We start from the raw sequence: 19,183 nt of genomic DNA, 5'->3' as shown, positions 1-19,183 counted from the left end.
TCAGACCATCAGTTGAAGTGGAGAAAGAAAATGTATGGAGCTCTTACAATGACACAGCTGCTGCATAAAGGATGTAAAGAAATGCATTTACATGGGTGTAAATCAATCCAGAGGAGGTGTGATAGGAGCCAGGAGAGGAGTCGCTGCAGGAAAAACCTGGATGATGGGTTTAGGCTGTGATCCCAAATGAAAACCAGACAGTTTTCTAAGTCATTCCCTTTGAAGTTTGACAACTTAACTTCTGAACTGAAAGTTCTCTCATTCTCAGCTTGTAATGAATTGCAAAGATTGTGCAGGGAATGTTGAAACCTTTTTGATTCTCTGTGACATTCTAGAAACAAGGGATCAAAAACAATATTTCTCTACCACCTTTATTAAAGGAAAAGTCCGCTCATATTCAGAATTCAAACTTTGAAATTACTTTCATTATGAAATTATTACATATTGTTCAATAAATACGTGTTTTTAATTAAGAGTCATTTTCATATGAATGTGCTTTACTGGAGGCATCCATGTTTGTCAAAGAACACTACTGCCACCTACTGGTTTGTGACGTCACGGTGGGGTATCGGCTGTTGATCAAGTCCCAGTGCTGTATCTGGTGTTTGTCACAACGCGCTATTATCCAAGTCATGTTGAAAACATTCTTCTTCCAAATGTTGGCTACATATTACGGGTTTTTTTCTCTGGCCAGAAGTTCGATGGCAAATCCTCCCTCTTCAAGTTGGCGATCCAACGACCAACCCGTCCGTGGAGGATCAGGAATCATAAAGGTGTACTAACTTTTTTTTTCACTTTTACCCAATGTATTCCAGCATCCAGCTGCCATGCACGTGGGCATTGTCAGTTTCACTATAGCTCTGGTGAATTTCAATGGTGAAGTCCTCTGGAAATCTTCAATAATTGTTGTTGATTGCAGATGTGTCTAGTAGTTCCCATTGATTTAGCTTGTAAAGCGGGGAGAATGGCGCTAGGCTTACCGCACCGTGACGTCACTGCTGGAAGATGGCAGGAGGGAGGGGTTATTTTATTTGGGCAAAAATGGCCGCTCCCAGACTCATAATCGCGAATAGATAATAATCCATTGATTAGTCCTTGCTGACCGGACTTTTCCTTTAAAGTTGGTGTAGAATATTCAGATATCAGCATTTGTTGACTAATAAATCAGATTTACATTTTTTGTTTAGATAAATATGTATATAGAGAAGAGCTTCTCTTCCTCACCAAGCTGTGCACCGACGTTCCAGAACTCCTGAGGATTGTAGTTGGAGGAATATATTCTTGAGCCGGCTGGATATATTCTGCAGAGGAACCTTTGAGTGTGCTGAACAAAATCTTGACCTGAAAGAGAGGATTCAGGCCTGTCAGGGATCAGAACGTTCAGAGTCACTCCCTGTGATATTCTAGCTTTAAATTTAAAACAGTCACCATGGCTATTATCCTGTAGTGATCAAGTGAAGTAATGAGGTTCCTTTCTTATGACATAGTCAACGTACTACTTAGTTACTTACAGTGTTGGGCAAGCTACTTGTCCATTGTAGTGAGCTAAGCTATCAGTTACTCAACAATAAATTAAGCTTCACTACACCAAAGCTACCACCTAAAGAATTATAGCAAGCTAAGTTACACTAATGTGTTAAAAGTAGCTTAACTACATCAGAAGCTACTTAACGTTGTACCAACCTAATATCAATTCAAAATGAGTCTGATACACTAGTTAAAACATTTATTAAAGATCAGCCAATGACATAACACAGTGTAAACATTGCTTTATGATCAGCATATTAAAATAAAAACTGAAGTAATTACTAATAGACAAACTAGTAAACAATCTGATGTTATTAGAACCAAATTAAAGGTACTGTGTAGTGTTCTACACATGGAGACATGGCTATGAGTTTGCATTCAATGGACATCTCTAGGGAAAACAAAACCCTACAAAAGGCATCTTATTTCTTTAGGGTCTCCCTTAGAGAAAACTTCTTCAGACCTCAATTAAACAGTCGATTCAAGTAACAAATGAAACTGTTTACAAAAAAGGTGAAAAAATAAAGAAGCTAATTAAGTGATACATATATTTATGTCTCACCGTATAATTTAATTTCTACCTACATATTTATTCATTGTGTTTTTGGGGGCAATTAATTGAATGCTTATTTATTTATTTATTGAGCATTTATTTATTTATGTATTTATTTTATATACGGTAGAGCTGTTCCTCCATCTTGTCTGTGCACAGCCTAAAAACAGATTTATGTAAACATCCTGTTCGGTAAACTAGACCATGAAAATACAATATGGAAGTTTCACTACTACTCTCTAATTAGAGTATCTTAGTGGCACATATGGGAGAATTATCCTGCCATAATGCAAGAGCACATCATTTCAATTTGAGAAAAGAATTTCATCTTCTTGCACTCAAAACTTATGATGCTCACACTCAAAACATGGGCTGTCTCTCAAATATTTTCTCTTTGTTTCTTCTCTCAGATTTAATGCTTCTTGCACAGATATTCTCCTCTCGCTTGCCTCCTTCTCTTCGCGCACAATCCGCGCTCTGCACGAGTCTCAGATACGCTCGCAAACCCGTAGGCTCTGCTTGCGGATTTTTTTTTGCTCTCTCGGACTGCAGTTGGATCGTCGCCTAGCAACCATTCCAGCCAATAGAACGACAGACTCGGAAAGGGTGCGCTTGTTTAACCCTACGGAGTGTGCCTGTGCTACTACGCCACTTATAAGAGCGTCAGCTGAAACTGCTATTTACAGTAGCTTGTGGCTGATTGTTGTTTCAAAATAGAAAACCTGGTTTCATTTCTTAGTTATGCCCTGGATTTTGTAGCGTTTGTGGACGCTACGTCGCTACTTGATCAAAACAAGAACGTCGCTACAGGAAAGTTACTTCATTAATAAAGCAGCGACGCTACGGTCAAGCTACTGGAAAATGTAGTTAAACTAATAGCTTCGCTACATGTAGCGGCGCTACTGCCCATCACTGGTTACTTAGACATTTTCCAGTTTGGCATGAGACTGTGTGGACCTAGATTTTCTATTTAACCTTTCCCCATAAATTCAAAGACACTATTTTTTTCCCTGGAAGCCTGTCATGATCTGGCCTGTTTGCTCTCCCTTAATTGGTTATTTCTTTCACCTGTCGTTTTCCCTCTCTGACTCAAATTATCATTTATTCCTCTCACCTGTTTCCTTTGGTTGATTCTGTTCAGCCTGTGCATTCGGAGCCAGATCATTATTTGTTTTTCTGCTAGTCTGTCCATTCTGTTTATTTCATGGTTCATGTTTTGGATCCTGGCGGCCAGTGGAAAGAGTTTTTTTGTGTTTTTCTCGTCTCCTGATCGTCCACTGTTCCTCCCCTGCTGAGTCCTCTGGGTTTTTGGCTCAATATGTGGGGAGGTTAACTTTTTATCCCAAAAGCCTGGCTCCAAGAAGGAGACCAGTTTAAAGGTCCAGCATCAAGTTCTGGTTCCACGTCCTGTCTCTGCTACCCTCTTCCACTGAGCCTCCCCGTCTGCATCTGATCCTGTCTACTCCTTTGCTTGACCGCCTGCTCACGCTTCCAGACTCTGTTGGACTCTGAACCTGCCTGGGAGCTCTACGATGCCTGGAAGCCTGGATCCTGCCTGTTCTGTCTGTTCCTGTCTGTTCTGAATCCCTGACCAGGATCGGCTTTCTGCAAGACCTCTGGGACAGCAGCATTGGGGACACTCTTGGACTGGACTGTTAAACCAGGTAAGTGACCAACTCAGATATTCATCTTCTGTCAGATGATCGTGGTCACTTACCTGTGTTTCTCCCACAAACAGTGTCTGAGATTGGGCGATGCCCCGCCCCCCACCTGCAGTCGCCGCGTGCCACAGATCCTAGCAGCTCCACTTTAGTTTTGTTCTTCATTTAATAAACGTTTTGAATTTGCCTACTGACTGTCTCTCCTTGAATACTGGGTCCATCTGTCCTCGTTTTTTGACAAAGCCTTTGTTGGGACTTCACATTATTTGCACCCTCAGCATTTAGTTCACCTTGCTCCTATGAAATCAGGCTATTTGATCCCTTTAGGGTTTCTAACCTTCTATACAATTTTTTCTTCTCACTTTTGCTTATATTTACTGTTTTTCTTGCAGTGCAAGTTTGGTTCCTGACCGTAAAAACACATTGTTCAATTTAATTTAAATGAAGATAGTGACCAACTGTGGTTCAAATAAAGTCAATTCAGAATGAAGTAAAAATAGAAACTTAAATATGAAAGTATTACCTGAACTATATTAGGTTATCTTTAGCATTATTTAAAGATTTTGCAAAATTTTAGCAAGTAGATTTGTTAAACACATGGAACATGCTTCTGGAAATGGTCTTAATCTGAGCTATAAAAAGTAAAACATAGCTTACAGAATAAAAGAAATGGTTTGGCCCTTTGATAGCAAACTGTAAAGAAATGTAGGATGACTTTTCTTTTTGGATCATATAAATTTCTATAGTTTGAAAATAGATGGATGAACGGACAGATGGAGGGACTTATTAAACAGTAAGAGGAATAAAATATTCTTAATTGTTTTACTTTACAACACTCCCTCAGTCCAGGAAATTACTTAATTAAAAAAAAAAAACTTTCTCACCACGTTGATTATCGAGACAGATGGGTCTTTGTGTTTCACAGCATCAGATCTCTTCATTTGTAATGCTCCGTTGCTATAAGAGCCTCCTTATATACATCAAGTTTGGTTTTCTACTTCAGTACATTTCCTATTCCAACCACAAATATTTATCCCTCAGCCTTAAATCATCTATTCTGTGTACCTGAGGCCTTCATCAGTTTGCGAGCCCTCTTTTCTGCAATGGATGTGTTCTCATAGCTGGTCTGATTGTCCTCGGAGTGGCGAAAGCTGACGAACTTGACAGACCTCGTGTATATTACAAGATCCGATAAAGCCTGGGCCACCTTCACCTTCTTCTTCTAGCCATTGCAGTTAAGCAAAAAAAAGATTACATTTCAAAGAACACCAGATCTGTTGATACACAAACATGTCGCTGACTGTAATCTGCTTTAATCTGACGGCAGAAAAAAAAAACTTACTTTCTTCTGAGACCCTTCTTTTCTCGGAGACCAGAACTTTCCTTTAGCTTGATGTCCCTCGCTCTCCTTGTCCTCCTCCTCATCTTCCTCCTCCTCCTCATCACTTCCCTCTCCCTCATCTCCACCTTCCTCTGCCTCTCTTTTGTCCTTTGCCTTAGACTGTGACTTTAGCTTTTTGTTCTTGATCAGGATCTTATACTTTAAATCCTAACAGCCCCACACAAACAGTAGGAACTTATACAATTATGCACACAAGCTTAATACATTATCTTTAATTCATGCTGCACTTTTAAAACTTTCAAGAATTTGCATCAGTATAACAACTAAGCAAAAGTTGTGCACAAAATACTGCGGCGCTGATTTATTGCTGAGATCATTTCAGGTCACATTCACATCAGTGCACATAGTTAAAGGTTATAAAGATGAAGCAGCTGCAGTTAATCATAAAGTAATATGTCTGCTTTCTGCAATTTACCCTGTTGACTTCAAAGTTGTTTGTGCTGTAAAGCGTGGCTTTCTGTCACAATTTGACTGTATTATAAAAGATCTGTAATGCAAAAAATATAGAAATATACCAGCAGATTTAACAATGCAAGAGATGCTAGACTCTACTAGCTTTGCAAGTTACTTTATCTCTGCAATAAAAAAAAATATACTTTTAGTTGAGCCTATTTTAGTCTCCAGTTGGGAATGTGCTCTCATGTTAACAAACATCTTAGCTATAATTTATGTAAATAGGATTGATACTACGTTGCACTTTCATTTAAAGCTATAAAACCACAGAACGTCTCCCTTTGTCGATATGTGCATTAGCCTATTTAATCTGGGTATTTTTAGTTGTTAATATGGTAAAGGATTCTTCCTAAAGTCTGCTAGAGATAGACACCAGGCCTCTGTGACCCTAATAAGCTCTAAAATATAGATGGATGAATGAATGAATGAATGGATGGATGGATGTTGAATCATAAGAGCATGGCACAATGGAATACCTGGAAACTTATCCTGGCTTAATTCATTTACCGGTAGTTTTTTTTACCTTTATAAAGGAGTTATAGGTTAGAGGTTTTTTTCTTGAAATACACCCACAGTGAATAAATCTATTAACCTCTGGGGTTCAAGGAAATGAAATGGACTTTTGTCGTGTTTTTTTTTGGTGGGGGGTGGAGGGGTGGATTTCTTTTTTTGAAGTATGGAGTCTCAATATATAGGGACCCCTTTTTCATCATTCTGCTTCATTCTATCTCTATTCTCCCACTCTGCAGAATCTATTAGTTCAATCTCTAACGTTCTGTTCTTTCTGCTTTTTCTCATAGTAGCTTCATCTGGTCTGTTCCTGTTTGGCTGTGACTCCATCCTGGAGAGAAATATCAGCTGTGCTGCTGCCATCAACACCTTTTGTTTATAGATGTTGGAGATGAGCCTGTTTTTCAGTGTAGTCCTGTTTCTCTGACTGTGGCTAACTGGATGTGCTCTCTTCATCCTCTGACATGGGAGCTGGCTCAAAGTCGTCTGCCTGGCTGTGTGTTTCCTGGACGGGGCTGCCTTTTACAGTTTCCTTTTGTATCTATGCTTCTTTTTCTATGTCCGCTTCTGTCTCCTTGAACCCCAGTCGGCCTCAGCAGATGGCCGCTCACGCTCAGCCTGGTTCTGCTGGAGGTTTCTTCTTGTTAAAAGGGAGTTTTTCCTCTCCACTGTCTCTACAAACATGCTTAGTGTGAGGGATTGCTGAAGAGTCAATGAGTCCTTGAATCAATTTGACTAGATGATCTTTTGAACTGCAAAGTGCCTTGAGATGACATGTGTTGTGAATTGGCACTATATAAATAAACTGAATTGAATTGAATATTAAGAAACCCACATAAGTGATCCACACAGGCACAGCACAATCCACACAGCAAAATGGCGTACAGTATGTTCTTGTGATTGGCTGAAGCAATGGAGTTATTTAATTGGTTGCATATCATAGCTTGTTAAAAAAAATGCATTTGTCTCTACTAATGCATTTCACTTTAAAGACCAATGTTAGTTTGTAAATCAAGATATAATTGTGTATGCATCACATATGCTTTTGTGAATATGTACATTTCATGTGCTTGTTTGAATCATTATGTACATGTGTGGCTCACACATGACCTCTAACCCCAAAGCGTCCTATTTCTTTTATGTATCTACCCAAACTGTCAGTAACACACATTTGGTTCTTTTTATAGGGCAGAACCTAACCTGTTTGTAAGTTCTATCTTTTTCGACACACCTTTTTGCAGATTAACCACGGTATGCTCAGTTTAGCACTCATTAAGGCCTGATTAATCGTTATTAATTGATTATTAAAATAATTGTAAAGTAATTTTGTAATCGTTTAAGGTTAAACGGAGTATAGACTCTAAAACATGCCTTTAGCTGATAGAGCAACTCAATAAGAGCAGTAATTGTATCAAAACTATAAAAAAAATATATATAAACATTCTGCATTTAAGATAAAAAAAAATATTTTCGTATGTCAATATGGTGTATTAAGAGCTCCTGAAGTGGAAACGTTTTAATTTCCCCTGGTTACATTTTGTAAAAAATCATCTTTAAAGAGCCGTTGACAATCCGATTATTAATTGATTAATCAAAAAATAATAATCGACTGTTTAATCAATCTGCAAAGTAATTCTTAGTTGCAGCCCTACTTTCATTTAGATTCTTTGAAGTTCAGTTCCAATATTTGTAAACTGCAAACTAATTAGAGTTTAACAAATGCAATAATTCAGTTTGAAATGTTTGCAAAAAACAGGAAACATCTGATTGCAAATATAGGTGAAGACAGGAAACAACATAGCATTCTTAAGACAGTGTAAGTGTTACAGAGTAATGAGTGAAGATTGTTCCCAATCAAATCACACAAAGAAGGTTTGTGCAGGTTACTGTAACGGGCAGGGTTAATGTAACGCAAACATCTGTTTTTGTCTATTTTTAAAGAAGGCTACTGGAAATTAGCATTTTTTTATGTTAGCTCCTAATACCTGATGTCATCCTGCTGCTGCACTCACAAAGATGCTTCAAATATATTAACTTGTCAGCTAGTCTTACGTTTGGGCTTGGCAGGTTTCCATTGGTCGGATTGTCCAAGGTGCTTCTCAACAGCTTGTCACCCAGGATAGAGATAAGGTACTGGGCCACGACCTCCTGCTGCTCCTCGCAGCAGTGGTTTTCCAGAGAGAGAATTAATGGGTAGGCGGACACCTGTCAGGAAGTAATCTCACCAGTGAGGGAGGATGAAAATCTTTGATTTTAACAAAAAGCGACCTGAGCCGACTGCGCTGTAAAGGGTCTAAGGCAGGCATCCCCAAAGTCGGTCCTCGAGAGCCGCTGTCCTGCAGGTTTTAGAGGTTTCCCTGCTCCAGCACAGCTGATTTACATTGATAGTTAAAAGGGAGTTTTTCCTCTCCGCTGTCGCTAAAAGCATGCTTAGTGTGAGGGATTGTATTTGAGTCAATGAGTCGATGCAATCAATTGGTTTTCCTTAGATAGAAAACTTGACTGGATGATCTGGTTGAACTGTAAAGTGCCTTGAGATTACTTGTGTTGTGAATTGGCGCTATATAAATAAACTGAATTAAATTGAATAGTTGATTAAAAGCTGTGCTAAAGCAGAAAAACCTCTATAACCTGCAGGACAGCGGCCCTCGAGGACAAACTATGGGAATGCCTGGTCTTAAGATTGAGCCATGCCTTAAATGCATATAAAAGACAGTTTGCTAGCCTCATGAGACCATCCTAATCTTGCGAGCTTTCAAGATTTCACTCGCTAATCAGTCTGAAGACTCTCCGTTAAAGAAAATTTGGAGCCGTTCACCAAACGAACGTCCAATCAGCGTTGGCTTTGAGGCGGGTTGAGGTGTGACGCAACGAGAAGCGCGACAGTTCAGTCTAAAGAACATGGCGGCTTCAGCCGATGAAACTAGCGTTAGCGTGGCTATCGAGCAAGTTTTATCGGAATTACAGAGTATTTCTTCACTGAAAGAAGAGCAAAACACTGCTCTGGAGGCTTTTCTCAGAGGAAAAGATGTTTTTGCTCTTCTCCCGACTGGTTTCAGCAAGAGTTTGATCTATCAATTGGCTCCTCTTCGTCGTCGCTCTGTTAGTACGTCATATGCTTCGTTGATCTGATTGGTTTATTTGGCCCGTCTATCACCAACATAGGCCAATCAGCTAACCAGTATTTTCGCCCCTTCCCAAAATTACTTCTACGGAAGGTTTCCAGATGGATATGCGGCGCAAATCCATCTGGCGGAATCAGGTTAACAGTTTGCAGCCAAAATATTTCTGTCAGAGAAGTTGCTAAATGCACCCATTGCATGTCTATAGAGATTCCTGTCCTTGTAAAAGTATGAAAAAGAAGTCTTAGTACTATTAACAGTAAATACAAGTAAAAAGTCGTAGCTGTTACCTCAAAGGCGTGTTGAGACACTATTTCGATGACCTCCTTGAAAAGTATCTTGGAGGTGAGCGTGTAACCATGGTAAACTACCGGTTCCATATCTAGACCATCCCAGCAGTCGATCTCCACACAGCGGCAGCCTTTCTTCAGAGCGCTGCAACACACGCAGGCACAAACAAGGAGCTCAGGCTAGCTCATGGTAATCTTAAACTCGTCTATTCTCTTCCCATTCAGACACTCTCACTCATATATTTCTGTGTTTGATGATGCCATAGATGCATACTACTTCTGCTGACTATATTTAAAGTTTTATGGAAAACAGCTTTCTGCCTGAACTAGATAATAATGATGTCACTTTAAATTGTTATGGATTTGATATATTTTTTGGCACCATGGTGCAGATATATCTCTATTTATCCAGTCTCTCTCTGGAGGGACTGCTTTTGCTTCTCTGTCAGTTTATTGCTTTCACTTATATCACCAACATAGGGTTTTTTTTTTTCCTCTTATAAAAAAGTTTTTCTTTTTTTTAAAGGGTGTCCTTATGGTGGTGAAGAAGGAGCTGAGTCGGGCGGCAAAGCCCTCGATTTACCGATCGATCTATTTTCCCACCCTCGCCTATGGTCATGAGATCTGGGTAATGGCCGAAAGGACAAGATCGCGAATACAGGCGGCTGGAATTTGTTTTCCCCGCAGGGTGGCTGGATGCACCCTTCGAGATCGGGTGAGGAGCTCAGTTACCCGGGAGGAGCTCAGAGTAGAGTCGTTGCTCCTCCACGTCGAAAAGAGCCAGCTGAGGTGGCTCGGACATCTGTTCCGGACGTCTCCTGGTCGCCTCGGGAGGTGTTCCAGGCATGTCCCATTGGGAGGAGGCCTCATTGATGGATGGATGGATGGACGGACGGACGGACGGACGGACGGATGGATGGACGGACGGACGGACGGACGGGGGATACATACGGGGAATTTAGGTTGGATGCCCTTTCTGCTTCCAAGACCCCCTCCTCATGGTAACCCTGATAATCTTTGTTTCCACCTGCATCCTTTTGCCCTTTTTAATTGTTTTTTTCTTTCTTCCAATTGTTTTGCCATTGACTAACCTCTGAAGTGTGATTATAAAGGATCAACTTCAGACCACCCCTTTCATTTAATCCCTAAGAATAAAGACCACCTGTTCCTATTGTTGATGTTGATTTTTCCACTTAAGTTCTCCAACAAACTTTCCCAAGATCTCATTTTATAACAGTCTATAGTATAGTAAACAGTCTATATAGTATATTGAATAAAAAAAGGTGCAATTTCTTTACAAAGAAGGGTGCTTTTATCTTTTACATACAATCCAAATAAGATACACAGAAAGGCTAATGTGTATTTGTACTTTCCTCAGTGGGTATTTATACTTTGTCAAGTCAATGCAACTGAAAGCATATAAACAATAGGGGAATTTAGGTTTGGCATCTTGCTGAGTTTCAAATCAATGGTTTCCTGCAGCTATAGTTCTGTTTGATATACATTTAGTTATCAGCCCAGAGCAGAGCTTGAAGGCTGGTGGGTTTCAATGGTTAGTTTCTACCAGCTGACCAGAGCATTCAGCCCCCAAGCAGAGTCCATTAATACTGAACTCTTGCTGCTGTCAGCTGCTCTGTAATCACTCTCATTGTGCCACACATGTATCCACAGCAGATTTTCTGTCTGCCTCAGCACATGAGTAGGTCAGTGAAATGAGAAGGACAGTATTCAGTATCCAGATACCCAGCGTGTAGCTCCACACGGAGAGGATCGTCTTACTAGAAAAACACAGTAGATTTCAGTACTTTCAGGTACATTCTTTTTTCCCCTGATTTTAACTATTTGTATAAGGAAATCCTAGATGCATCTCCCAAAAAAATCACATTAATACAAAGAGAAAAGAATCTTAAAAACAGATGCACAATAAACCCTCCCCTTACCTAACGTATCCATAAAGGTGGCTCTCCCCTACTAGCTGGCCTCTTGTCAGGTAGGTGTTGTGAGAGGACGAGATGAAGTAAGTGCTGAGAGGTTGGTCCATGTCTTGGTAAACGGATGTATGAGCCTGGTCAAACACACAGCAGTCTTTGGACTCCATGTATCTGAAGAAGCCTTCAAATGTCATGGACCTGCTTTCTATGGCTGAAAAAGGAGGAAGCAGCAGAGTGAACATTGTGTCAGAGAAAGTTAACAGGAGAGAGTTTCAGCTGCGAACCCAAGCAGAACAACCATGTTTACTGCATGTAAAGAAGAGGCCAGGTTTGTAAACTGCTAATGAGTTGGTTTTTTTAACGTCGTGGGGAAACGGCTTTTCCAAATGTTGCATTTCTGAGTTCTCCCGAGTGGTGCACGACTTTACACAAGTGAATAAAAGGAATGTGATCATTTATCAAGGGGTGGGATTGTTGTGGCAGAAGGTTGCAAGCAAGTTTGGTTCTGGCCGGTTTGTCGGAAGCATCTTGCTAACCAGTTAGCAACTTAGTGCTAGTAGGTTCCCAATGGGAAATTCCATTGGGACCAAGTAGCACTAAATTGGTGACTTCGAAACGACACTGTCAAGGAACGCTATGGACAGCGGAAACATGCAAGAGGAGGAGAGTTTAGTGTCGGAGGTCGTGGATGAGTCTCCTCCGTCAACCATTTTTTATTTAGAGGAGGAAAGCGGGGATGAAGATGTTGTGGAAGAGGACGCCAGGGCGGCAGAAGCCTGGTTTGGTGTAGAAGGCTTCCAGCCGTACATGTTTGAGCCCTTGCCTCGCAACGCTGTCAGTTCTGTTAGCTCTACGCCTGCTGAAGACACAGACGTCCATCCCCGTGAACACTGGGACGGAACTCAATGGGAAAGGAAAGGATTCTGATTTCTTATTTCAACCGTTGCGTATATTAGTTGCGACATATGAATCAAGATGCTATGACCGAAAATATTTGATTGACACATGGCCGTTGATATATGATTGGCCAAATTTATGTGTTCAGGCTGACGTAGAACTAACTGGCCTGCATAAGGTAATAAAAAAAACAAACAAACAAAATTTTCTAAATTTTGGGACAATATCGTCTGACAAAGAGTACATTTATCTACATGTTTAAGCCGAAATGGTTTGACATTTCAAAATGATTTCCCTATGACTTTAAAGTAACTATTTCTCAAGGTTTGGGTTTGAAAACAATTACTTTCCCCAAAAATTTAACTTAAAATGATTTATTTATTTATTTTGTAAATAGAAATATACTTGTATTTATTTAATCTGGAAAAAAAAACCAAAAAAACCAAATTGACTTAAATGTATTTAAATTTAAACAGATTTAAACAAAATCCACCGCTGATTCTGAGCAACTAGCTTTGTCGCAAGAAATTGAACTGACATTAAACCACATGTGTTTTTCTTGGATGCTAAGCTAACTAAAGCTAAGCTAAAGATTTATTTGTGCTAAGGTCAGAATCCCAGGATTTAACAAAAGGACGTGATCGTTTAGACCAGGGGTCAGCAACCTTTTTAAGGCTGAGGGCTACTTCATGGCTACCAAGTCATAGGAAGGGCTACCAATACTGACCTATGAACTGGAGGGATCAGTGTTCTCCTACAGTAAATCTCATCCATAAAAACTCATTTTTATTCTTATTTTATTCTTTTATTCATTTCTAATTTTCTTTTTAATGTTGTCATTTTGAAACCACTGAAATATGATGAAATAGTTAACATGATGAAATAATACATAAATGATTAAAAAGAAGAGCAACAGAATAAAAAAAAAATTAAACTTAACCCACTGAGTGAGTTATTCTATTTTCAGAAGACGAAGAGGGCACCCCGGGCTGTCCTTGAGGGCCCCTTGGTGCCCGCGGGCACCGCGTTGGTGACCCCTGGTTTAGACGCTAGAGACTCATTTCAGACTGTAACCTGCTTGTGGCAGCATTTGCAAAAAAAGGCCCTTTTTTAGATGTTCTGTGATGTAGCATCACTTTAATGCTTTAGTGTTGATGAAGAATTCAACTTCTTCCAATAAATTGTTGCTGATGTCCTAGTATCGACCTCCTTATGTCCGTAGATGCTCTTTGTTGATACACATACTGACAATCCATCCCTCTGTTGACTTTATTCTTCACTTGTTTTGATATCTCATGTGAATATAAATATGTTCTGCAACCACCAACAAAAAAAGCATTATGTGATCATCTTTACAATATATGGATGACAGCAAACATTTTGAGAACGTTTATATAGCTCAACAAATATACAGAGCAGGTTGGGGTCACTCTGCACAGAATGCTATTAGGATCATTGGATCCATATTAAAGCTTTCTTTGGTCCAGATCACATACTTATAAATATAAAAACATCCACATTTCTTTGGTTTCTTCCTCAGTATTCTCTTTTCGCAGCTATGTCTCTCACTCCAACCGCCTCCTATATGCTGCTGTTTAGCAGAGCTGACAGATATCCTCCCACTAATCCCAGGATGCAATGCTGTGTGACATCTGTGTTTATTCCTCTGAGGGCTGAAATTTGACTTTTTTAATAGATTTCAAAAAGCTGTAGCAGACATACTGCGGAGAGAATTCCTTGACCTTTTTCATAATCACAGGGCTCCCACTCCAGTCCTCGAAAGCGACTGTCATGTAAAGATTAGATGCACAATAGCCCTTAGAGTCAGTTGAATGGGTCATTGCCAGGCCTCTGACTTAATGATATTCTGGGATTATGTTCAGGTGAGCTGGACCAAGGGGGCTCTTAAAAGTAGACAGTGGCTTTCAAGGGCTGAGGTTGGACGTACCTGCTTTAGGTTAGAGACCAGGGTACTCTCTAATCCTTCTCTTCAGCTCAGCCCACATGTTTTCTTCAGGATTACAGTCTGGGGACTGAGGTGGCTATAGGACAGGGGCCAGTTTTTGTGCAGTGAACCATTTCTGCACTGATTTGGAAAATATGTTTTGAGTCACTAACATGTTATATATATGAGGGATTGTATTTGAGTCAATGAGTCGATGCAATCAACTGGTTTTCCTTAGATAGAAAACTTTGAATCAATTTGACTGGATGATCTGGTTGAACTGTAAAGTGCCTTGAGATGACATGTGTTGTGAAGTGGCGCTATATAAATAAACTGAATTGAATTGAATTATAAAACCCACCAGATGTCCTGACTTGAGTCCAATAAAAAAAAAAAAAACCCATCATGGTCTTGGCACTGATTACTTTATTCCTTCAACCTGCTTAGTTCTGCCCAGTTTTCATCTGCCCTCATCTGATCCACCTGTTCCAGCTCCCATTTACGATTCCAATCCAGACGCTATCTATAAAGCATTTAACTTTTATCCTAACCTTTTTTGTCTGCCTGAAATATATATATATAAATATATATCTGGATGGATGGATGGATAGATGGATAGATGGATAGATAGATAGATACACTGCAAAAAATAGAAATCTCAATAAGTTAGTTTTTCTTAAAATAAGTGTGTTTTTCCTTGATTTGAGGAGGTAAGTAAGACACTTTGCCAATGGAACAAGACAATTTCCTTTTAAAATAAAAAAAAAACTATTTTATCGTCTTATTTCAAGTAAATATTATCTAACTATCTTATTTTAAGAGTGAAACTCCTCATTCCATTGGCAAATCATCTTATTTACCTGCTCAAATTAAGGCTAAATATACTTAATTTAAGCCATTTTTTACTTATTTCTGGATTGTTTTTGCAGTGTAGATAGATAGATAGATAGATAGATAGATAGATAGATAGATAGATAGATAGATAGATAGATAGATAGATAGATAGATAGATAGATAGATACAGTAGATAGATACAGTAGATAGATACAGTAGATAGATACCTTAGGGTCATTTGTTGGAAGATATGTTGTGGATCATATGAAATAAAGCACCACTGTTCAAAACAAAAAGGTGTCCTGCACCTTCTTAATGTGTCTTTGCCTCGAGACCTAAATCAAACGACTAAAAAAACCTCTTTAATATGCAGTCAGGTTCTCCAAAGTCTTGCTAGTAACCTCATGACTTGACCAGGTATGTTGAGGCAAAGCCACATCTAAAAGGTGCAGAACTACTAACCTCGAGGAACAGAATTGAGGAAACCTGCTGTATGGAAATAAAAAAATACAGGGGCAGCATGAACTGGATCATAGCTGGTTTTAAGATAGTGGTGGCTAAATATAGGGCATTCTGGGTTACTTATCAGGTTTAAATTAAATTCCGGAAGCTTTTTGAATTCAAAATGAACTGAAGAATGAATTTTGAATTGAAAAATCTTTGTGGATGGGAAGCAAAATGTCTTCAAACTTGGAAACAAAGTCCGGTGGATTGTATTATTTTACTCTTTTGGAACTGTTATAAAATAGTTTAGACCTACGGATGGGCCTGTTAGAGCCTAGAGTTAAACTCTGGCAAGGTTTCAAATCTGCTGTTCACAGGTACGCTTCTTGCAGTTGAGCTGAAGATAATTTTCAAACAAAAAAACATCCAATAATCACTGTCTAGATAGATAGACGACATGTCCGAGCTACACACTATGCTCTTAAAAAAGAACAGGTAAAGGATTATTATACAAAAACCATTAAAGAAAAAAAAAGGCACTACAAAGTTACCGAATTTATTATTTAAAGTGAGGGCAATGCACTGCAAAGCATTAGAGTAAAAGTAAATCTCAAAAGAGAAACACAGGTAAAAAAGCTGCATCTGTCCAGCATTGTCCCACATAAGAATCCTAGTTGTCCCACATATGTTTTTCTGAGATCAGTTCATCCTAGTGAAAACCCACTTTTAGTTTTCTGGTGGAGTGAACCAGATTTTAACCAATGAACTACTGGTATGTTTCTCAGAGATCATGGAGCCGTGGCATTTTGCAAAGTTCCAATGAACCTCTGAAGGAGAAACAGGCTGACAGCATCTCAGATCCCCCATTGCACACAATAGTGATGGTGGTAAGGAAGTTTTTTCCTCTTAGGCAGTACCTCGGATGTACTAGTTGGCATTTGAATGTTAAATGATTATTAAGGAGATTTTGAGAGGCGCATCATTCAATATTTTGTTGCAGCGATTTATGAAGTGCTTTAGATTTCCTTCCTTGCCCATGAGGCAACTACAGGTGCTGGTCATAAAATTAGAATATCATGAAAAAGTAGATTGATTTCAGTAATTCCATTTAAAAAGTGAAACTTGTATATTATATTCATACATTACATACAAACTCATATATTTCAGATGTTTATTTTGTTTAATTTTGATGATTACAAATGACAACAAATGAAAATCTCAAATTCATCATATCAGAAAATTAGAATATTACTGAAGACCAATAAAAACAAAGGATTTATAGAAATGTTGGCCAACTGAAAAGTATGAACATGAAAAGTATGAGCATGTACAGCACTCAGTATTTAGTTGGGCCTCCTTTGGCCTGTATTACTGCAGCAATGCGGCGTGGCATGGAGTCGATCAGTCTGTGGCACTGCTCAGGTGTTATGATAGCCCAGGTTGCTCTAATAGTGGCTTTTAGCTCTTCTGAATTGTTGGGTCTGGTGTATTGCATCTTCTTCTTCACAATACCCCATAGATTTTCTATGGGGTTAAGGTCAGGAGAGTTTGCTGGCCAATTAAGAACAGGGATACCATGGTCCTTCAACCAGGTACTGGTAGCTTTGGCACTGTGTGCAGGTGCCAAGTCCTGTTGGAAAATGAAATCTGCATCTCCAAAAAGTTGGTCAGCTGCAGGAAGCATGAAGTGCTCTAAAACTTCCTGGTATGTGGCTGCGTTGACCCTGGACCTCAGAAAACACAATGGACCAACACCAGCAGATGACATGGCACCCCAAACCATCACTGACTGTGGAAACTTTACACTGGACTTCAAGCAACGTGGATGAAGTGCCTCTCTTCTTTTCCTCCAGACTCTGGGACCTTGATTTCCAAAGGAAATGCAAAATTTACTTTCATCAGAGAACATGACTTTGGACCACTCACCAGCAGTCCAGTCCTGTTTCTCTTTAGCCCAGGCAAGACGCTTCTGACGCTGTCTGTGGTTCAAGAGTGGCTTGACACAAGGAATGCGACAGCAGAAACCCATGTCTTTCATACGTCTGTGTGTGGTGGTTCTTGAAGCACTCACTCCAGCTGCAGTCCACTCTTTGTGAATCTCCCCCACATTTTTGAAGGGGTTTTGTTTCACAATCCTCTCCAGGGTGCGGTTATCTCTCTTGCTTGTACACTTTTTTCGACCACATCTTTTCCTTCCCTTCGCCTCTCTATTAATGTGCTTGGACACTGAGCTCTGTGAACAGCCAGCCTCTTTAGCGATGACCTTTTGTGTCTTGCCCTCCTTGTGCAAGGTGTCGATGGTCGTCTTTTGGACAACTGTCAAGTCAGCAGTCTTCCCCATGATTGTGTAGCCTATAGAACTAGACTGAAAGACCATTTAAAGGCTTTTGCAGGTGGTTTGAGTTAATTAGCTGATTAGAGTGTGGCACCAGGGGCCATCAATTTTGAACCTTTTCACAATATTCTAATTTTCTGATATGATGAATTTGAGATTTTCATTTGTTGTCATTTGTAATCATCAAAATTAAACAAAATAAACATCTGAAATATATGAGTTTGTATGTAATGTATGAATATAATATACAAGTTTCACTTTTTAAATGGAATTACTGAAATCAATCTACTTTTTCATGATATTCTAATTTTATGACCAGCACCTGTAGTTTGTGTCCAGTTAGGAGAAAATGTCCTCTGTTTTATGTCAGATATACAATCCTTGGATACAGAAAGACATAGATATAAAATGTACCTTTAAACTCTGATCTTTATTGATAGGTAGAATAGGAATTTTAAAAAAATATAATTATTATTAAGGCACAAGTAGAGTGTTTTTTTGTGGCTGTTTAAAAAAAAAACATTGCTAGATAAAATAGATACTTGATACATGGACTAATTACTAAATGTGACACCGACTAATTGTGAGTTTGTTCTATTATATTTCCTGTTTTCTAATATGAGATGACTCACTTTGAAGCCCATTGAGCTTTTAGCAATACCTGTTCTACTTTTCCAGTCATGAGTCCTTTTCTTACCATGTACACCCTTTCAATTTGGCATTAAGGTCTTAATTCACATTATTAAAGGAAAAGTATTACATTGAGGCCGGATCAGATTTCTTTTAAAACATTTTTTTTCCAACCTGGTTGATGCAGTGAAAAGTTCTCCCCACTTACCTGCCGTTTCAATCTCATATCTGTCAATCAGAGCCTCGGCCGTGTCTTCGTCTGCTAAAAACTCCTTTTGTTCCTGGTGAAGAAATCTCAGCAGGCCACTTGCAGATAAGGTGGTTTTGCCATCTGCGTGGTCTTGAAACAGATGCTCGATTTCATCTCTCCTGGATCGTGGGACCTTGCTTTTTCTTAACATTGCCTGCACGATCGTAAAATAAGTTTTCAGTCCCTCTGTTGTTGGTAGTTAAAAGACAGAAAACCAAACATTTAGTCTTTTGTTTTTAAATGGCTCTTTCAATGGCTGAAATTTGTTCACTGAGTATATTTCAGTGCTTTAGAACAATAATAAATGTAATATTCCCCCTTTTCATCATTCTGCTTCATTCTATCTCTAATCTCCGACCTTGCAGAGTCAGTTCAGTCTCTAATGTTCTGCTCTCTCTG

General features: G+C 39.3%; 1 protein-coding gene across 1 annotated transcript in view; it reads right to left on the bottom strand.

Annotated features, from left to right (window-relative positions):
- The window catches only part of LOC119783235 (1-phosphatidylinositol 4,5-bisphosphate phosphodiesterase zeta-1-like), a 29,530-nt gene extending 10,595 nt beyond the window's left edge, over positions 1 to 18,935 (bottom strand). Inside the window, exons 1-7 of the mRNA XM_038284630.1 lie at positions 18,743 to 18,935; positions 11,459 to 11,660; positions 9,519 to 9,663; positions 8,159 to 8,311; positions 5,084 to 5,290; positions 4,807 to 4,963; positions 1,225 to 1,341 (exon numbers count right to left, since the gene is read on the bottom strand). Coding sequence (XP_038140558.1) covers positions 1,225 to 1,341; positions 4,807 to 4,963; positions 5,084 to 5,290; positions 8,159 to 8,311; positions 9,519 to 9,663; positions 11,459 to 11,660; positions 18,743 to 18,935 — 1,174 coding nt within the window. The remainder of the gene's footprint in view (positions 1 to 1,224; positions 1,342 to 4,806; positions 4,964 to 5,083; positions 5,291 to 8,158; positions 8,312 to 9,518; positions 9,664 to 11,458; positions 11,661 to 18,742) is intronic.
- Positions 18,936 to 19,183: the final 248 nt, after the last annotated feature.

The sequence above is a fragment of the Cyprinodon tularosa genome, unplaced genomic scaffold, assembly GCF_016077235.1.
Source record: "Cyprinodon tularosa strain WSP-4 unplaced genomic scaffold, ASM1607723v1 ctg200, whole genome shotgun sequence".
In the NCBI taxonomy this organism is placed as follows: Eukaryota; Metazoa; Chordata; class Actinopteri; order Cyprinodontiformes; family Cyprinodontidae; genus Cyprinodon; species Cyprinodon tularosa.
This window is presented reverse-complemented; position numbering and strand designations above follow the sequence as displayed.